Here is a 20,338-nt window from a genome sequence, read left to right on the forward strand (position 1 = left end):
ATTATTACAGTAGAAATTTTCTATAGACTATGTATGTAATGAAAAGATAATTTTGGAGTTAGCTAAAAAATTATTGAAATACAATTTTAATGACAGTCAGTTTCTTCTTCTATTTCTCGTGCCTTATCCTTTCAGGACATTGGCGACCATCAACTTCCACAAAACCCGATCTTTAACACTTTGTAGTAGTTGAAATGTGGTGATATTCAGCAAGTGTCACAAGGACTTTACGAATGTTATTCGTTGTTGACCGCGATCTCTTTTCCCTGCAATCTTTCCAGTAGTTGTTAGAGTTTTTATTCTTTCCTTCCGCATGATGTGATCAAAAAACTTCAACTGCCCCCGTTGGATAATCTGTAGTAATTTCCTCTTTTCAAAACCGGACTGTTTTAAAACATCCTCATTTGAAGTATGAGAGGTCTAATTAATTTTCATATTTCCGCTTAAAAACCACATCTCAGCCGCGTTAATCTTTTTTATATTTCTTTAGAAATTGATCAGGACTCAGAGCCGTAAGTTAGTACAAAAAAAATGTATCACCCTAACAGTTTTAATTTTGTTGATATTCTGATTTTACTGTTCGTGAAGATGTTTTACATTTTAGAACATTCAGTTTAAAAACATATTACAGAACGTTCGGTTTCATATAAAAATATTAAATTTTAGTAAATCCAAATTATATGATCTTGAAATATGATTATAACTGAGAACATTTCAACGTTGCACAATCCTGTTTTCAAATTAAAAACCAAAGTCTTTAAAAATCCATCTTCATAATTCTTTACAGCTTGCATTTGAAATTGCAACGTCAACCTGATAAACTTTGAACTATTAAGAGAGTATATAAGAAGAGAGAGTTGAGATGTTTTTATTGAAATCAAATTTTCAAGTAATTTGAGATTCAGGCTTGTAAAGAACAAGATGAAGTTCCTCGTCCTCCTTGCTGTCTGCTTTGCCGCCACTTTGGCTTTAGACGTCCCAGAGCCGTTCGTGTGGGATGATTCTTTCTTGGTTGATGTATGTATCTCATACGAATTCGGAATCCATTTTTAATTAATTTAACTTGTTTAATTTGTGTAATTTGATTAATTTATAAATTTAGATTAATTTGTCAAATTAATTAAATATTTGAACCGGCAGTATGAGAAGTTGGACGAGCAACACAAAGGATTGTTCAAGGCCATCTTCGACGTCTGCGCTGCCCCTGCTGACGCTTCTGCTTTCGCTCACCTTAAAGATGTCATCGAAAAACATTTCAGATTCGAAGAGGTTTCTCGTTTTTTCATCGATTCGGCTTTTACAAAATTTTTAAAACCTAGAATCTAACTAAATTCTTGACAATTAATTTTCCAGGGAATGATGGAGGCTGCTCATTATGGCGATCTGCCTCTTCACAAACAAATTCACGAATCTTTCGAAGCCGCATTGAAGGCGGGACAGGTTCCGGTTGCTGCTGCTGATATCAAAGGCGCTAAGGAATGGTTGGTCGGCCACATCAAGACCGTCGACTTCAAATACAAAACCCATTTATAATTTTAAGTATATTTCTAATTGAAGATACAAAATAAAATGTTTCAAATCTAACTTCTCTTCTTGTTTATTTGTACCAAAAATTAACAAAATGCTTTAATTAATAACACGCTGTTCAAAATTTCAATCATAAATTTATACATTCATAAGAAAAATTTATAATAAAACAACGGTTATGTGTTCAACAAGTTTGATTGAATGCAATTCAGTTGAAGTTGTGGTCTGAAGTACTGAAAATGAATCCCTGAAAAAAGTCTTCAGGAAAAAAAGTCTTCAGAAAAAATATCTTCGGAAAAAAAGTCTTCAAGAAAAAATGTCTTCAAGAAAAAAAGTCTTCAAGAAAAAAAGTCTTCAAGAAAAAAGTCTTAAAAAAAATTTATTCAACGAAATTACCTTCAAAAACATTTTAAAAACTATGTTTAGAGGTCACTAGGTGTAACCCTAACCCTAACCCTAGAACCGTTTTTGGCACATGCTGTAACACTTTAACAACCCTATAATCCATTCCAATAAACCTCTCAGATAATATTAATACACAAAGAACATAATAAAGTTATTATGATTTTTATTAATTTTTATTGTAACAAATTTTTTATTTAAAAATGTAATTTCATTTTTGTATGTATGAATATTTTAAAAATAAAATAGTATCGTTGGATTTTTTTCTGGAAGACTTTTTTTCCTGAAGACGTTTTTTCTGGAAGACTTTTTTTCTGGAAGACTTTTTTTCTTGAAGACTTTTTTTCTTGAAGGCATTTTTTCTGGAAGACCTTTTTGAATGAAGATATTTTTACTGAAGATATTTTTTCTGAAGACATTTTTTCCTGAATGCTTTTTTTCTGGTTACCACTGAAAATGACTCTAGTTTGGAGCTAGTTTTTATGATTTAGAAAGTATCAACAACTGTTTCATACCTTACTAAAAAAAATTGATTTCATTAAAAATCAAGTTTAACAAAAGCTCCAAGTCAGATGGTACATTGTGGTATCTTTCTATACGAACGTATTATAATACCGAATAATCGTCAATCCAAAATTTATTACTAATACTCAATCGTTCATACAAAAACAGCGACCGATCTGGTTATAAATTCAATTGAAATTTATAGACTATGTATGCAAACAAATGATGATTTTGAGGACAGCAACAAAATTATTGAAACACGATTCAGATGACATTCAGTTCAAGAAACATATTACGGAACCTATTCTGTGTGATTTCATTTTTAATAATTAAATTATGTTTAAATATGATTACATCAAAAACATTTCAACGTTGCACAATCCTGTTTTCAAATTAAAAACCAAAGTCTTTAAAAATCCATCTAAATAATTCTTTACAGCTTGCATTTGAAATTGCAACGTCAACCCGATAAACTTTGAACTATTAAGAAAGTATATATGAAGAGAGAGTTGAGATGTTTTTATTGAAATCAAATTTTCAAGTATTTTGAGATTCAGGTTTGTAAAGAACAAGATGAAGTTCCTCGTCCTCCTTGCTGTCTGCTTTGCCGCCACTTTGGCTTTAGACGTCCCAGAGCCGTTCGTGTGGGATGATTCTTTCTTGGTTGATGTATGTATCTCATACGAATTCGGAATCCATTTTTAATTAATTTAACTTGTTTAATTTGTCTAATTTGATTAATTTATAAATTTAGATTAATTTGTCAAATTAATTAAATATTTGAACCGGCAGTATGAGAAGTTGGACGAGCAACACAAAGGATTGTTCAAAGCCATCTTCGACGTCTGCGCTGACCCTGCTGACGCTTCTGCTTTCGCTCACCTTAAAGATGTCATCGAAAAACATTTCAGATTCGAAGAGGTTTCTCGTTTTTTCATCGATTCGGCTTTTACAAAATTTTTAAAACTATGAATCTAACTAAATTCTTGACAATTAATTTTCCAGGGAATGATGGAAGCTGCTCGCTATGATGATCTGCTTCGTCACAAGCATATTCACGAAACTTTCGAAGCCGCATTGAAAGCGGGACAGGTTCCGGTTGCTGCTGCTGATATCAAAGGCGCTAAGGAATGGTTGGTCGGCCACATCAAGTTTACCGACTTCAAATACAAAACCCATTTATAGTTATAAGTATAGCTCTAACTGAAGATACAAAATAAAATGTTTCAAATCTAACTTCTCTTCTTGTTTTTTTGTACCAAAAATTAACAAAAATGCTTTAATTAATAACACTCTGTTCAAAATTTCAATCATAATTTTATACATTCATAAGAAAAATTTATAATAAAACAACGGTTTATGTGTTCAACAAGTTTGATTGGATGCATTCAGTTGAAGTTGTGGTCTGAAGTACTGAAAATGACTCTAGTTTGGAGCTAGTTTTTATGATTTAGAAAGTATCAACAACTGTTTCTTACCTTACTAAAAAATTTGATCCCATTAAAAATTAAGTTTAACAAACGAACGTATTATAATACCGAATAGTCGTCAATCCAAAATTTATTACTAATATTCAATCGTTCATACAAAAACAGCGACCGATCTGGTTATAAATTCAATTGAAATTTATAGACTATGTATGCAATTAAATGATGATTTTGAGGACAGCAACAAAATTATTGAAATACGATTTTTGTGACATTCAATTTAAGAAAAACACGTTAGAGAACTAATAACGTTAGATTTCATTTATAATGAAAATTAAATTTTAGAAAATTTCGATTGAATAATGTTGGTATATGATTTCAACTGAACACATTTCTACGTTGCACTATCCTGTATCTAAGCTAAAAACCAAAGTCTTTAAAAATCCATCCTCATAGTTCTAAACAGCTCGCTCCATTCAACGACATGTTTTTGTTTGAACTTGCCCCATCAACCAAAAAACATTGAACTATTAAAAGATTATATGAGAAAAAAAAGTTGAGATGTTTTAACTGAAATCAAATTTTCAAGTAATTTGAGATCCAACCTCGCTTTGCCGCTACTTTGGCTTTCGACATCCCAGAGCTGTTCTTGTGGGAACCGTCGTTTGAAGTTTTTGTGAAAAGCCTATTTAAAGTTCTAATCGGTCCTCGTTTATAAAATTTTAAAAACAATTTAAAATTTTATTCCGCAGTACCAAAAGCTGGATGAGCAGCACAAGGGTTTGTTCCAGGCCAACTAATCTCTGCGAAAACAAGACTGACACTGCTGCTTTTGCTCACCTCAAGGATGTCGTCGAGAAACATTTCAGATTCAAAGAGGTTCTTCAATTCACAATCAATTCGGCTGTTAACATTATTTTTTTTGTTAGAAAAGATTCTAACACCCTGGCGAATGATATATTTCAGGGTATAATGAAAGATGCTCATTACGCTGATCTGGACGCCCACAAAAGTATCCACGAAGCTTTCGAAGCCGCATTGAAGAAAGGACAGGTTCCGGTTGCCGCTGAGTAAGTTCAGATGGCAAAGGATTGGCTCGTCAATCACATCAAGGGCATCGATTTTAAGTACAAGGGTCAATTGTCATAAATTTTTTACCTCGCTGTGAACTCATTTTTAGTTGAATTTTTGAATAAAATATTATAAAAACAAACTAGACGCGTTTTATTTGAAACTTGGGATAGTAAAAATTTTAAAAATGTTGTACGTAGTAGTAAAATATTATAGAATGAGCTGCACCTCACTAGTCTCCAATTATCAAAACTATAGTTCAGCTTTTGTGAGTGATGTTTTTAGAATAAAAAATCCAAATAACCTCCCGGTGCATATCTAAGTGAAAAGAATTGAACGATAAAAATTTCAAGCTAAAACAACTGAATTAAATATGAGTACCGCACATCTAATCATGATGCATACAATGTATTTAAAAAGTTCAATCAATTACTTTAAACCCCGTAATACTGAAACATCAGCGATTTAAGTATTTCGATTATAAACGGACTTCATCCATCTCGTTTAATATTTGCATAATATTCAGTTTACATTAAATAAATAGTAGTACATAAATAAGTAATGAGTATAAACCAGATCTTTTCCAGAAGATCAGAGAAAAAGAGCATGCAATCAGGCACATACATTTTTTCATGTTTAACTTTAGAAATTCTTGTAAAATTTTGACGATAAAAGAAACCATTCTAACAATTTAGCAGCTTTAATAACGGTTTACGTTCTTATAAAATTAATTTGGTCTGAACTCCTCTGCTGATTGAGAGTTTCAGCGCGCTCTTCAATGACTTTTTTGTAAGTTGTGTAAATATTATATTTCTTACGCTTGAACACCAGACACTTGCTATTTTTTATTTATAATTTTCAATAGCACATAACTGAGATCCCCATTTCATCAGCAGACTTACTGAGTATTTAGTTTTAGCGACATACCTTGAAACATAAGAATAAATTTATGTGAGAGGGAAATTAAAAGTGAAAAACTGTTCCGTTATAAATATTTTTCATCAAATTAAAGCTGTAAAACATTGTTAAAATGACTATCGTAATTAGAAATTAAAGTACCTACAAAAAAATTTAACGAATTTCAATGCAAAATACTGCACGGAATGCTTGAAACTTGATAAAAAAAATATTCGATGAAAATGCTTATTTAATGAAAATTTTTAAAAAAGAAAACATATTTTTAAAAATAATTCTGGATCAGAACTAACTTTTGAAATTATCAACACACACACCTAGCACGCTTCATGAATTTCAATCGGGGAAGACTTAATCTTGTCGAAGGTGGAAGTTTTTACTTTATAATTTCACCATTGATGCAAAGAATAATATAATTTAAAGATTTAATTGCATTTTTAAAAAATTATCAAAACAATTGTTTGTCCTGAAAACAGAAATTCAATTTGCAAATAAAACTACGTTCTTTTTTGGGGCCCAAAGGTCGTAGCCCTAACTACCCTCCTTAAAATCCGGCCCTGCCCACTTTGGTGAAAATTTAAAAAAAGTTTAAAAAATTTTTTTTATATTGCAGCTCTGTCAAACAACGCAAAATTGCTTACATGTCATTCTAAAAGAAGATTTTAAGTGGAACATTTCGCAACTAATTCATTTTCGAAATGTCTCAAGATGAAAAGTTGTGAAAGTTCTAATAAGATGACAGTAACGTGTTCAGAGTCCATTTTCACAAAGCTTAACAGTGATTTATACATCTATCGTTGAATGACATCTATAAAATTTGACACGTCGTACCACGTAAAATAGAGACATACATGACTTCATCACGTTGGAAAATGAATGTCATTTGAATTATGAACGCTACTTCAACGTCAATGGAATCCATGCTCTTAATAGATAAGAGTTTGCCCCTCTTCACGTAGTTCTTCTTCCGAAACACTCACACAAGTCTGAAACTCAGGCACAGTGAACTTTGAGTTGTTCGGTGGTATATAAGTAGGTGAGTTTTTAAAGTTTTCATCACAGTTGAATTCAATCTGAGATTCAAACTCGCAAAGAACAAGATGAAGGTTCTCGTCCTCCTCGCTGCCTGCTTTGCCGCTACCTTGGCTTTCGATATCCCAGAACCATACAAGTGGGACGAGTCTTTCAAAGTTGATGTAAGTACCTCACCCGGATTTGTAATCCATTTTTAATTATTTTTATTTGTTCAAACTGTTTAATTTTTTTAATCCGTAAAATTTGTTTAATTTGTTTATTTTGTTTTTTCTGTAAAATTAATTTAATTTGATTGATCAATTAAAAATTTGGAATCTGCAGTACGAGAAGTTGGACGAGCAGCACAAAGGACTGTTCCAGGCCATCTTCGACGTCTGCGCTGCCCCTGCTGACGCTGCTGCTCTTGCCCACCTTAAGGATGTCATCGAAAAACATTTCAGATTCGAAGAGGTTTCCAAATCTTCATTCAGAAAATTCATTTTTCAGCTCAATTTCATCATAAATGAGTTAAACATTTTTGTGAAAAACATTTCAGGGTATGATGACGGCTGCGGATTACGCCGGCTACGCTGACCACAAAAAAGCGCACGACGGATTCGAAGCCAGATTGAAAGAAGGACAAGTTCCAGTTGCAGCTGATGACGTCAAGGCCGCCAAGGAATGGCTGGTCAACCACATCAAAGGCGTCGACTTCAAATACAAGACCCTTTTATAAATCTGAAATCTTTTCCACTGTTTTAGAAAATTTAGAAAATTTAAAAATTTAGAATGTTTTAAATTAAATATCGTAAAATATAAAAAATTGTGTTATTCATTGTTCTGCTACAGCTAAATTCTGTTTAAAATTAGACATTAAAACATGAAATATTGAACTACAAAGAGAATCTGAGAAAAGAGAGTGAGAAAGAGTGAGAAAGTGAGAAAAAGTGAGAAAGAGAGAGAAAGAGAGATGATAACAAAATCCACATTAACTCGCTTAAATGGTCATTCACAATCGTAAATTGGATCACCAAAAGCGCTCAGAGAATATATGTAGTGCAGCTAAGAATTTCTTGACTCACAACATGTGCGTAAGAATCTAAAATAACACTGGCGTTTTTAACTCTTTCGTTAATTATTGTCAAAAGCCATCAGTTCATGAAAATTTTCAGCAACACAGTAAAAAATGCCAAAAGTTCGTAGAATCCTTTCACACAACGGTACTAACTGTCATCATTTTGTTAAACATTTTCTCAAAAATAGTCAATAATTCGGATAAGTTTCTTAAATTTAACTAATTTGTTTGACATTTTCAAATTAATGATGGACGTCGGATATTATGATTTAGAGTTACACTCAATGGAGTTTGAATTCGGTGGAAATGGATGAGACAAAATATATGACGTCATTGAGTGAAAAAGTTGAATTTGTTGAAAAATGTTGCTGTTTGATTGTATTATTCTTGTTGTTGTTGTGGATTTATTTTTATTAAAGCTAGTAGTGGCAGAAGCAGAACAACAGTAGTAGTAGTAGTAGTAGTAGTAGTAGTAGCAGTAGTAGTAGTAGTAGTAGTAGTAGTAGTAGTAGTAGTAGTAGTAGTAGTAGTAGTAGTAGTAGTAGTAGTAGTAGTAGTAGTAGTAGTAGTAGTAGTAGTAGTAGTAGTAGTAGTCGTAGTAGTCGTAGTAGTAGTAGTAGTAGTAGTAGTTGCAGCATAAATAGTATTAGTAGCTGGTAGATATAATACATTCATCTTTTTGCAGGCTAGGAAACCACATCAACCCATCAACTAAATGTACAGAAGTAGTTGCTACATCGCCAACATCGTCATTTTAACCTGAATAAAACTTTTTAACTAAAATAAATTTGTAAAAAAAAATATAGAAAAATGATATATCGTTTTAAACTTAATTCAAAATTAGTTACCAGTTTGACTAGTTTCTGTATACATTTCAAACTAAATTCAACTGTATGTACATTGCCTTGCCTGTAAGATTTTTGAATTGTAAACAGTTTCGCTATATACATTTTTCAATTTAACTTATTTATTTAATTTGCGAATTTGAAATAATCTAACAGCCAACTTAATCCTCGTTTAGTATCATTTTTAGTCAGTATCATTTGTATTTTATATCGCATTTGTAGATAGTATCATTCGTATTTTATATCGTGTAGCACATGTAGATAGATTCATTTGTCTTTTATTTCGATTTTAATATCATTTGTATTCAGCTTCGTATTTCATATATATGTATATATCATATATAATTTGATACTGTTTTTAGTATCATTTGTATATCATTTTTATTGAACCAAAATAACTAACTTAATTAAGGATTTTTACCATTAAACATAACACAATGTCAGCACTACCTTAACCTAAGGCTAAACTTTGTAACTGTTTACATGATAAAATTTTCCAAACATGAATGTATGCCTATAGATATATGTATATATTTCAAGTATATATTATATTATAATGTAAATATTATAATATATTGTAATTATATTATAATATGAATTAATATAAATGATGTAAACAAGACGTTTCTAATTCAGTAAATTTTGTTATCTTCTAAGAGTTCCTAAGCTTATAAAATTTATAGATTTGTTATCAATTAAATATATCTCAGAATTCAAATTGAAGAAAAAAAACAAGCTTTTGTAGAATTTTGTCAATTTTAAATGAAAAATTTTCGCTATTTATATTTAAATTTAGAAAAAAATGAGAGTTATTGTAATAGTTTTATTTGTATATACTGTTGTTGCTATGGAGGCCTATGAAATTCCATCTCCTTATGAATGGGATGAATCTTTTAGAGTATTTGTATGTATTTGTATGTGTTTCTGTGTGTTTGTATGCGTTTGTATGTATTTGTATTTGTTTGTAAGTTTTTATACGTTCTTGTTTGTATTTGTGGCGGTTTTGTGTGCGTTTGTATATGTTTTGTATATGTTTGTATGTATGTATTTGTTTGTATGTATGTATATGTTTGTATGTATGTATATGTTTGTATATAAATGCACGACGATAAACGCTGACACGCTTAAACATACAAATAGTTGTGTGGTGGTTAATTAGCTGAAATTTTGTACGGCACAGTACGATAAAATTGACGAGCAGCACAAAGAATTGTTCAGAGTGATCCGCGAGGTGGAGGAGCATTTGGACGATGAGAATCGGTTGAAACTTGCCGAAGTGACTTTGAGGAACCATTTCGAGTTTGAAGAGGTTTAACTTTTTCTTATTAATTTTGTTATTTTTATTATTGTTACTGTTGTTGCTGTGTTGTTGTTGTTATAATCAACTCTCAAAATGTTTCTCAAAGAAATCAGCCAGAAAGACAGAGTGCATGTGAACTCTCATTTGTATTTGAAACCAGTCACTGCGAAACTGTTCCTAGGCATCACAACCCTGATACCATAACATTAATAATAATTGTTTTAATTATAATTATAATGAATAATATGATTATGATTATTATTATTATTATTATTATTCTAGCGAATGATGAAGGACGCAGAGTACCCAGACTTGGAGAAGCACAAAATGGTTCACTGGTACGTCGCTGAGCGAGGCGAAAGAAAGTATTTCACGAACGTCCTCGACAGAGTCAACTATGTCAAACAGTGGTCAGATTTTTTTCATTACTCTATTATCGTATTGAGATACCCGATATTTTATTCGCCTGTCTGCTTTCATTAATACATTTTTCACATTTATTTATTTCTAAAGTTGACAAGATACATTTTATAATTATACTTTTAAACATTTTATTGTTTTTTAATAATTTACTTTTGCTATTTTTTTTCAGGTTAGTTAGCCATATTAAACTCGTCGACTTCAAATATAAAGGAAAGCTAAATGGTTGATCGAGGCCTTCTGGCGAGGACTAACTAGTTATGTATATACCACTCTGAAATTTTAAATTAAATAATTTTGAAACTTTAAAAATAATTTGGTTTAATTTTTAAAATCCTTGAAAAACATACATAGACGTACATTGTTGTTATTGGAGATTTATCAGGGAAGAAAACTGTGAAGGAATTTTTTTCAATTGAAAATCGAATTCTTGCATTTCATGACACTAAATGACTTCAATACAACATAATCGTCATAGTTGTCGTTGTAATTGTTGTAGTAGGTGTTGTTATTAATGTAATTTTTGTCGTATTAATCGTAAATGTTTTAACTACACTCACCCAATAACAAAATACTTGAAAAAGGAGCTCCATTGTTGAACTTTTTAGGTACTGCAACCTGCAACCGCTCTCGACTGATACCGCGACCAACCACAACCAACCGCGACCAACCACAACCAACCGCAAAATCCGCAACCACAGAAAATTAAAAACTTTACCAAGCTATATATACAAATTAAAATTTTTAAGAACGATTCTAACAAACATACATAATTTTGAAACAACCACAATGAAGGGGGTATTAATTCAAGTCACAACTGTCAACCAACTAACCAACCAACGAACTTTTCAGATAAAACGCTGAAAACTGCTGTCAAAATATGAAGTGGCAAGCTTCACACAATTTGAATGATTTTCATAGCCTGGCGAATTTGAAATACAATAAAGCCTTTGTGTTGTACTATACTAAAATAAATCATTTTTTCATTTTATATGTTCAAGTTGTTAATGGTTTTTCAAATTAAATTTCCAAAAAGACATCATGTTTTATTGAAGTATTTGTGTTTAGTGGGGGGTAATTTTGATTTTGTCTTGATGGGTAGAGGTTTTGTAGAATGTATGTTTCTATGGTATGATTGTGTGAATGTTTTGTATGCCTCTATATGTTTGTATATCGTTGTGTATATGTCCTGTAAGGTTGTATATGTGTGTATAACGTTGTAAACATGTTTTGTATAACTGTGTGTTTTGTATTGACGTGTAGATAGTTTTTATGATAGTATGTTTGTTTTGTATCATTGTATATTAGTTTATTTGGTAGCATTGCATATATGTGCTGTATAATTTGTATGTATAACGTATAATCTTAATTATGTTACTCTACCAACACACACGCACACACACATACACACACACATATACATGCACGCATCTGTGTACGTGTGAATCCACTCCTCACGCACATACACGCACGCACAGATTGCACGTGAAAGATAGGGATCTGCTTGCATTCAAACCTTGTCCCCATCTCACAATAGCACCGTTAACTACTTAACCATTTTCGATCTAAATTCTAACATACATGAATACACACACCCACAAAAACACACACAAACACACACACACACATGTACATACACACATTGCTACACATAAACCCACACAGGCATGCATGCATGCAAATATACATGCTCTCATACAAACACACACATGAAACACACAGCCTTTAAAACCTTTTAGACCTTTTAAACTTACAACAGTACACGCTTCACCGGTTTAATTTTGTAAGAAGCTGAGTACTAAGTGCAAAATTCGTTACCTTATTTTGGAAAAGTTTAGCCTGCTTTCTTTGAATACGCACACAACACACACAAACACAAACACCACACACACACACACAAACACACGCAAACCCCACACACACATACACACACATACGCACATATATACGCATACTAGTGTAAATAAACAATTTTATTTTTGTGTCGGAATTACGTAGGTACGTGTATCTGGGTTTACATATTTTAGGAAAAACGTCATTATTTTATTGTGAAAATTTGAAATCTCTATTTTAAATGATATCCCAATGAACTTTGAACTCTGAACTTTTAAAAAAGAATCCTCGACCTCAGTGATGATGACATTAATTTGGCCGACCTCAACTTGACATTTTAACACAAAATCTACAATCAAGTTGAGTGGATTTTAGCTGAGAGGACGTGTATATAAGCGGGGAATTTTTCAACAATTTTATTAAACTCAAACTTTCAAATAATTTGAGATTTAAACTTGGAAAGAAGAAGATGAAGTTCCTTGTCGTGTTAGCAACTTGCTTGGTCGTCAGTTTGGCTGAGACAATCCCGGACCCATTCCAATGGGACGTTTCCTTTAAAGTTTCCGTTAGTAAATTTGCATCAATTTTCTAAATAATCAATTTTAATTTTATTAAATACCCCAAAAAACTGACAAAACCCCTTAAATTCCTCAGTATGACAAACTGGACGAGCAGCACAAGGGGTTGTTCAAGGGCATCTTCGACGTCTGCAAGAGCCCATCTGACGCTTCTGCCCTCAGTCACCTCAAGCACGTTCTTACTGAACACTTCAAGACAGAGGAGGTCAATTTTTTTAAACTTTTTTATAACTTTTTCTTCAATTTTCATAAATTTTTCATAACTTTTTAATATTTTGTTCTATAATTTGATCAAGATCATAATAATAACAGCGTAGTTTGATAGTTTCATTAAATAGAATGAAACTTCTTTCCTTAGAAAATGATGAAAGATGCCGATTACAGCGACTACCAGACCCACCATCAAATTCACAAAGATTTCCTGAAAGACATGAGACCAGTACATACGCCCGTCTCGGCCGAAAAGATCCAACGCGCCAAAGAATGGTTGGAAAAATTTTGAAAATAATTATTTTTTTCTTATTGATAAATATTTTCGATATTATTTTAAACTTTATTAAAAAAATTTACCTTTATAATTGTTCGTAATTATTTAGGATGATTTTTTTCTATCATTTTATTATAATTTTTCAGTAGCAACGCCTTATATAGAAAGATTATAACACGATTTTATTGCTCTTGAGTAAAAAATATACCTCTTTTTATTTATTTTATTATAGTTTAAATATTATTTATAAATATTTTTTTCAACTTTTTTAATATTTATTCATTTCATAAAATGAACATTTTTTTTGTCCCAGGCTGGTCAACCATATCAAAAAGATCGATTTTAAATACAAGGGCCATTTGACCAATCATAGTTAATCTCATAAACATTTTCCAGGGGACGAAGATTTATTATATAAATTTTCAGATGAATGTTCTTGATATATTAATAATTCAATTAATTTTATTGATTAATCATAAAATTTATAGATAAATAAATTGCTCAATTATCACTTTTGTGGAGTTTATTCGTTAAAAGTTCTAAAGAAAGCAAACAATACAAACAGATCCAAAACTAAAAATAACATTTGAGATACATACTGACTTACATAAAGTTTAAACAACAAGTTTTAAGAAAATTGCACCACAAAGAAATTCTGTTACAATTTTATGATTATACGATAGAGGAGCATTTTGAACTGGTAGAATTAAAGTGTGTGATGTGTTCATTTAGATGTAAATATACACTGTGCTTTTGTTGTAACGATAATAATGTGCCTCTATCACTTGCCATTATTATTATTATACAATGGTTCCCATCATCACAAACACTTCAATGAAGATTTTGAATCCAGAGCTTGATATGTTACCAAACCCCATTTACATGATTTGGTCTAGTCACATCGGAGAAACCGGCTTCAAACGCAAGGGCAAACTTTGACTTCAGTGTGGGTATTTCGGCGATGACAAACGTGTTTTAGTTGAAGGCTTTGAATGAAGTATCCTGCATCTAGAAGCTGTGCCTTGAAATTTGATTGCGAAATAAAGTCAGAGATTTTTTGTGAATAGTTTTACGTCCAACAAGTTTAGTTCAAAAAATCTTTTGAAAAATAGCTTAGTTTTAATGAGTCCGTCAAAGTGTGTTTTGCAAATATCACTCGATCAAAATTGTTGATGTCATCCAAAGAAGAGTTGGACTGACAACAACAAAGAAGACTTCAAAATGATTAACATGAACATTGTAGAAACCGGAAAATTACAAAAGATAGAAGAAGATAGAGGCTCTTTGTGACTAGCTAATGCCGCCTTGGACTGGCAGACAGCAGATGATGATGATGACGTAAAAGTTTAGTGTAATGATCTCGAAACCTCTCAAAAAACTGTGAAATGTAAATGTGTGTGCTGTTATGTAGGAACTAAAATTGAATTTTCAAAATCACTATGACAAAGTTCATATTTATTCAATATTCATACTAACCTAATCAGACGAAATTGTATAACTTCTAACAAAACGATCACAGAAATGATTGAAAATATATGATACTTTACTTGTTTTTTTGTAATATTATTCAATAAAAACTTTAAATTAGTTTTTGATTTTATTTTTCAGTTATTCTGAAGCCCAATAAATTGTTTTAGTGTGAAAGAAATATCAGACACCTTTTGTCAGTTCAAAAAGAATGTTTGTGTCCGTTTTGGTCAAAAAACATGTTGAACTACAGCCAACAAAAATTGTAAACAAATAAAAAAAAAACAAATTTAACTGAAACATAAAAAAATTGTTAATAAACAAAAATAAATTCAACCACAGTCAACATCACAGAGTTGTGAAATAACAAACTCAGTCACAAATCCAAGAAATGGTGAATGTACGAAAGAATGTAAAGTGCCCCATCGACGAAGAAGGAAGTAAGCGCCAACCTGTGAGCAGTTTTCAGTTTTTCAATCTTTTAGCCACAAAATTTAAAATAATAAAAATTAAATTACTGATTTTAACGGAACCCAAAATTATTCTTCACCTGAGACTTTAAATTCCAAAGAGCGAACTAGAGTTTTTGAGCTACGTGCAAAGTAACAGCTAGTTGGATGCTAATAAACTACAGTTATTTATAGATTTGAGATAAAAATTAATAACATGTTGTAATGTTATTAAAATTTATATATGTATAAAATGAATTTTAATTTTATAAAAATGAACCTTATACGAATCCACGATCAGGATAAATTTTTACCTCAGTTCACCTTTTTTCAAAAAAAATTTTACACGCGATATAACTTGCTGGTGAGCTTCAAAATGTGAACTTTGTGATCAGAAGAGCTATAAAAGGAGGCAAGTTTCAGTGGATTATCATCGAAGTTGAATTCAATCTGAGATTCAAACTCGCAAAGAACAACATGAAGGTCCTCGTACTACTCGTTGCCTGTGTTGCCGCCACATTGGCCTTCGACATCCCAGATCCGTTCCATTGGGATGTCTCCTTCAAAGTTGATGTTAGTAATAACTTTTTAATAATTCCCTCACTGGAATATAACAGAAACTGTAGAAATTCTAATTATTTGCAGTACGAGAAGTTAGACGAGCAGCACAAAGGATTGTTTGAAGGCATCTTCAATGTGGAACATAAGCCATCCGACTCTGCAACTTATGAGGCACTTAAAGATGTCATCGAGAAGCATTTCAGATTCGAAGAGGTAGAAAAATGAGACCTGACCCTCCAATGAAGTCTCATGTAATTTAAAATATTGAATTTAATCACTGCAGGGTATGATGAAGGACGCTCATTTCAGTGACTACGACAACCACAAACACATCCATGACGACTTCGAGAAGCAGCTGGACGCCCAACACGTTCCGATCCCGGTTGAAAAAGTTACAGCCGCCAAGGAATGGCTGGTCAACCACATTAAGGGCATCGACTTCAAATACAAGACCCACTTGTAAGAGTGAGAATGAAAAAGAGTTGAAATGGATTTCCTTGAATAGATACATACGATCATTCTTTTGACGTATTAATTGTTCAATAAATGTTTCAATGAATGCCTCGATGTGTTCTAAAATTTCAAAAACTAACAATTAAAATTAAAAAGTTAACAACTCTCATTACTACAATCACCACTACAGTTAACAACTATTACAACTACACCAGACATAGATACAATCATCACACACAAACTTTAAAGTTGGAGCGGTTCGCCCCAACTTAACATACAGTCTGAAGATTAAGTTGGAACAAGTATTATCAGAGTCTTAGCGTTTTGCCATATCATATTATATTTATGTATATCATTTTGTAATAGTATATCTAAATACTTTTTTGTATCATTTTGTATCTGGATATATTTTTTGTTTTTTGTAGAGGGATGAAAATTCCAAAAGGTACATTGAACCAATCCAGCTTCTAATTTCAAAATTTAATTTGTAAATCTATTTTTTTCTATCTTTCAGTTTTGTTATACCACCACCACTAATACTACTACTACTGCTACAGCTGCTGCTGCTGCTACTACTGCTACTACTACCACGATAACTACAAATATAAAGCATTCAAAAGATATTAATCACATTATATTCTCATCGTCCGCTTGTGATGTCCTTTCAAACATTCAATCAATCAATCTATTCATCATGTATACACGTGCCTATACACGCACGCATACATATATACATGCATGCAAACTTGCATACACACACACACACACACACACACAAACACACACACATGCATACATAAATGCAAGCCTTCATACATACAAAACATACACATACATACATGTGTATATGCAAACCTGCATACATACAAAACATACACACATATACATACATGCAAACTTACAAACATACACACACACACACATACACACACACATGCATATCAATCGTTTCAATCTAAATCCAAACATGCAACCTTTCGTCGTCAATTCGGTTATTCGTTAATCATCGCCATTTAGGCTTTAATTATTTAGTTATTTGTATACAATTCACACGCGCGCGCACACACACATACACACACATGCACACACATATATACACACATACATACACATATATACGCACATATATAGGACCATATTTATAAAACTTTTTATGTAAGTTTTACACAAACAAAAACACTTTTAAATCTTAAATAAGTCAAAAAATTGAAATATACATAAATGAGTATGTGTGTTTGTATGTGAGCGTGTGTGTCTAATATATTTGTATGTATGCGTGTATGTGTATGCGTGTTTGTATACGTGCGTGAGTTCGTTTGTTTGTATGTGTGTGTGTGTGTGCTTGTGGGTGTATGCGTTGGCAAACTGCTCATCAGGTAGTTCAAATTAATTTCTAAGACAAACCAATGAAATAAACAATGGAAGGAGCGAAGTGACACTTCATTTAGCCATCCTGAAGTCCGCCGCTATTATTATTATTATTACTATTATGAATGTTATTATTATTGTTATTATTGTCATCGTCGTCGTCGTCGAAATCACTCATGCCTATGCTCTCGTTGTTGTTGTTGTTGTTGTCGCACAGGTAGGTTGAGTTTTTGCCCTTACTGTAGTCAAGCGATTTTTTATTAAAATTATTATTGTTGTTATTACTGACATTATTATTGTTGTTATTGATGTTGTTAAGGCCATCATCGTCATCGTCGTCGTCATCATTATCGTCGTTGACGTCATCATCATCGTCATCATCGAACTTGATCTTCTTTTCATCGATCTTATTGGCCGACTGGTTGACCTGATTTTCGATTTTTCCTTTGTGATTGGCTGTCTCTTCTAGGTGCCGCCATTTCATTCGTCGATTTTGAAACCACACTTTTACCTAATGAAAAATTATACCTAATGAATAATTATACCTAATGAATAATAACTATACCTAATGAATAATTATACCTAATGAATAATTATATATAATGAATAATAACTATACCTAATGAATAATTATACCTAATGAATAATTATATATAATGAATAATAACTATACCTAATGAATAATTATACCTAATGAATAATTATATATAATGAATAATAACTATACCTAATGAATAATTAAACCTAATGAATATGTTTTTGCCATGTACTATGGCGTGTGTGCTGCTGAATGAATAATAAAACTAATTATGAATTAAAAAAATAATTATAGATAACAAAAATAATTATAAAAAATAGAAACAATTATAAATAATAAAATTAATTATGAATGATAAAAATAATTTTAAATAATAAACAAAAACCTGGGCATCAGTTAGGCCTAGCATGGCTGCAAGCTGTCTCCTATCAGGTTTAGTCACATACTTCTGTATTTCAAATCTCTTCTCTAAACCTTTTCGTTGCAAATTTGAAAAAACTGCCCTAGACCAAGAGCGTTTCTTCTTCAAATGTGTTGCTGATGTGGCTGTTGTTGCTGTTGTGTTGTTGTTGCTGTGGTGGTGGTGTGTAGTGCTGCTGCTGTTGTTGTTGTTCATGATGTGGTTGTTGTTTTGTAAGTACAAATGAGCTGGTTGTTGTTTCTGTAGAGAATGCTGATGATGTTGTTGGAAGTTTGGGTTGCTGAATAAATTGAAAATCGGATGAGGAGTTTGTTGACGATGTTGTTGTTGTTGTTGTTGCTGTTGTTGATGTTGTTGTTGCATGTTGTTGATGATGTTGTTGTTGTTGATGATGATGATGATGTTGTGGCTGTGGTGGTGATGACGACGATTGTGAAGATGATGAAGAAAAATGATGATGATGACGATGATGATGATGACGTGGTGATGATGATGACGATGATGATGACGGAGAAAGCGGTGAGTTATGTTGATAGTAATGTTGTTGCTGTTGTTGTTGTTGTTGTTGTTGTTGTTCTTGTTGTTCTTGTTGTTGTTGTTGTTGTTTCTCGTCAAACTCGTCAACATTTTGTTTAATTTCAAGTAAACTTTCAACGTTAAACTTCAACTTCATCTTCTTCGGCGAACGCGTCACGAAGTCACGTGACTTTTCCTGGCCTGATGACGTCATAATTGGGCGTGATGATGATGATGATGACGATGTCAACGATGATGATGACGAGATTGATGATGATAATAAAGAAAATAAAAATGAATTTGATTGGCTTGATGGCGGTGATGGTGATGATGATGAAGAAGAAGAAGATGATGATGAGGATGATGATGATGATGACGAAAATGATGATAGTGATATTTGGTTTGTTGTGTCGCTAGGATTGTTGAAATTCTTTATGTGGTTATCAATAGCGAGCTGTAAGTTTGTTTTGAAATTATTGTTCTTATCAGACTTTTCAAATTCGGGTTGATGTTGTTGTAGATGTTGTTGTAGATGTTGTTGTTGTTGATGATGATGTTGTTGTTGTTGTTGATGATGATGTTGTTGATGTTGATGTATTTTTCTTTGTCGGTTTGGTTTTTGATGTAATCTTTGTGATTGTTGTAGCTCTCTTTGATGTTGCAAGAACTTTAATGTGTCAGACTGTTGAAAAATTCTTAATAGTTGTAGTTGTTGTTGAAATGAAACATTATCAACAATAAAATCACTTTTAACATTTCCTTTATAATTCTTGTTAATGTCATTCGACGTTGTTGTTGTTGCTGTTGTTGTAGCTGTTGTTGTTTTTGTTGTTGTCGCGATTAAATTAAACAACGACGACGATGAGAATGACGATGCTGCAGTTGAAAAAGATGATGATGATGCAAATAATGATAATGACGATGACGTAGTTGATGACGTCAACATTCTTTAGAAAGATAATCCTAATTCAGTTACATTCATTCATTTATTATTCTTTACTTGAAATTTCAAAATTAGCCAGTCAATCAGTCAGTCAGTCGGTCGGTCGGTCGGTCAGTCAGTCAGTCAGTCAGTCAGTCAGTCAGTCAGTTAGTCAGTCAGTCAGTCAGTCAGTCAGTCAGCCAGCCAGCTAGCTAGCCAGCTAATCAGTCAGTCAGTCAGTCAAT

The 20,338-nt window shown here is 32.1% G+C and overlaps 5 protein-coding genes across 5 annotated transcripts; 4 read left to right on the forward strand and 1 right to left on the reverse strand.

The window, feature by feature from the left end:
* Positions 1–921: 921 nt before the first annotated feature.
* On the forward strand, positions 922–1,533 carry HELRODRAFT_81728 (hypothetical protein; the record flags this gene model as incomplete). Its single annotated transcript, XM_009022266.1, has 3 exons — positions 922–1,017; positions 1,141–1,269; positions 1,354–1,533. 3 exons carry the CDS (start codon positions 922–924, stop codon positions 1,531–1,533), a joined length of 405 nt encoding a protein of 134 aa, XP_009020514.1.
* A 1,473-nt stretch (positions 1,534–3,006) lies between these two features.
* On the forward strand, positions 3,007–3,618 carry HELRODRAFT_81862 (hypothetical protein; the record flags this gene model as incomplete). The annotated part of the gene is made up of 3 exons (XM_009022267.1): positions 3,007–3,102; positions 3,226–3,354; positions 3,439–3,618. 3 exons carry the CDS (start codon positions 3,007–3,009, stop codon positions 3,616–3,618), a joined length of 405 nt encoding a protein of 134 aa, XP_009020515.1.
* Positions 3,619–6,924: 3,306 nt separating this feature from the next.
* Positions 6,925–7,638, forward strand: HELRODRAFT_100575 (hypothetical protein). Its single transcript, XM_009022268.1, has 3 exons — positions 6,925–7,042; positions 7,203–7,331; positions 7,417–7,638. The coding sequence occupies exons 1-3, from the start codon at positions 6,947–6,949 to the stop codon at positions 7,594–7,596; spliced, it is 405 nt and encodes a 134-aa protein (XP_009020516.1). The 5' UTR covers positions 6,925–6,946; the 3' UTR covers positions 7,597–7,638.
* A 1,989-nt stretch (positions 7,639–9,627) lies between these two features.
* Positions 9,628–16,338, forward strand: HELRODRAFT_81783 (hypothetical protein; the record flags this gene model as incomplete). The annotated part of the gene is made up of 3 exons (XM_009022269.1): positions 9,628–9,684; positions 12,988–13,116; positions 16,159–16,338. 3 exons carry the CDS (start codon positions 9,628–9,630, stop codon positions 16,336–16,338), a joined length of 366 nt encoding a protein of 121 aa, XP_009020517.1.
* Positions 16,339–18,156: 1,818 nt separating this feature from the next.
* On the reverse strand, positions 18,157–18,739 carry HELRODRAFT_148518 (hypothetical protein; the record flags this gene model as incomplete). Its single annotated transcript, XM_009022270.1, has 2 exons — positions 18,157–18,207; positions 18,620–18,739. Coding segments are annotated over 2 exons (171 nt in total), but the record flags the coding sequence as incomplete, so codon positions are not given.
* Positions 18,740–20,338: the final 1,599 nt, after the last annotated feature.

The sequence above is a fragment of the Helobdella robusta genome, assembly GCF_000326865.2.
Source record: "Helobdella robusta unplaced genomic scaffold HELROscaffold_31, whole genome shotgun sequence".
Lineage (NCBI taxonomy): Eukaryota > Metazoa > Annelida > Clitellata > Rhynchobdellida > Glossiphoniidae > Helobdella > Helobdella robusta.

Coding starts and splice junctions, on each gene's coding strand:
- HELRODRAFT_100575 (XM_009022268.1), top strand. CDS start 6,947: ATGAAGGTTCTCGTCCTCCTCGCTGCCTGCTTTGCCGCTACCTTGGCT. Junction 7,043..7,202: donor ACGAGTCTTTCAAAGTTGAT/GTAAGTACCTCA, acceptor TGGAATCTGCAG/TACGAGAAGTTGGACGAGCA. Junction 7,332..7,416: donor AACATTTCAGATTCGAAGAG/GTTTCCAAATCT, acceptor AAAACATTTCAG/GGTATGATGACGGCTGCGGA.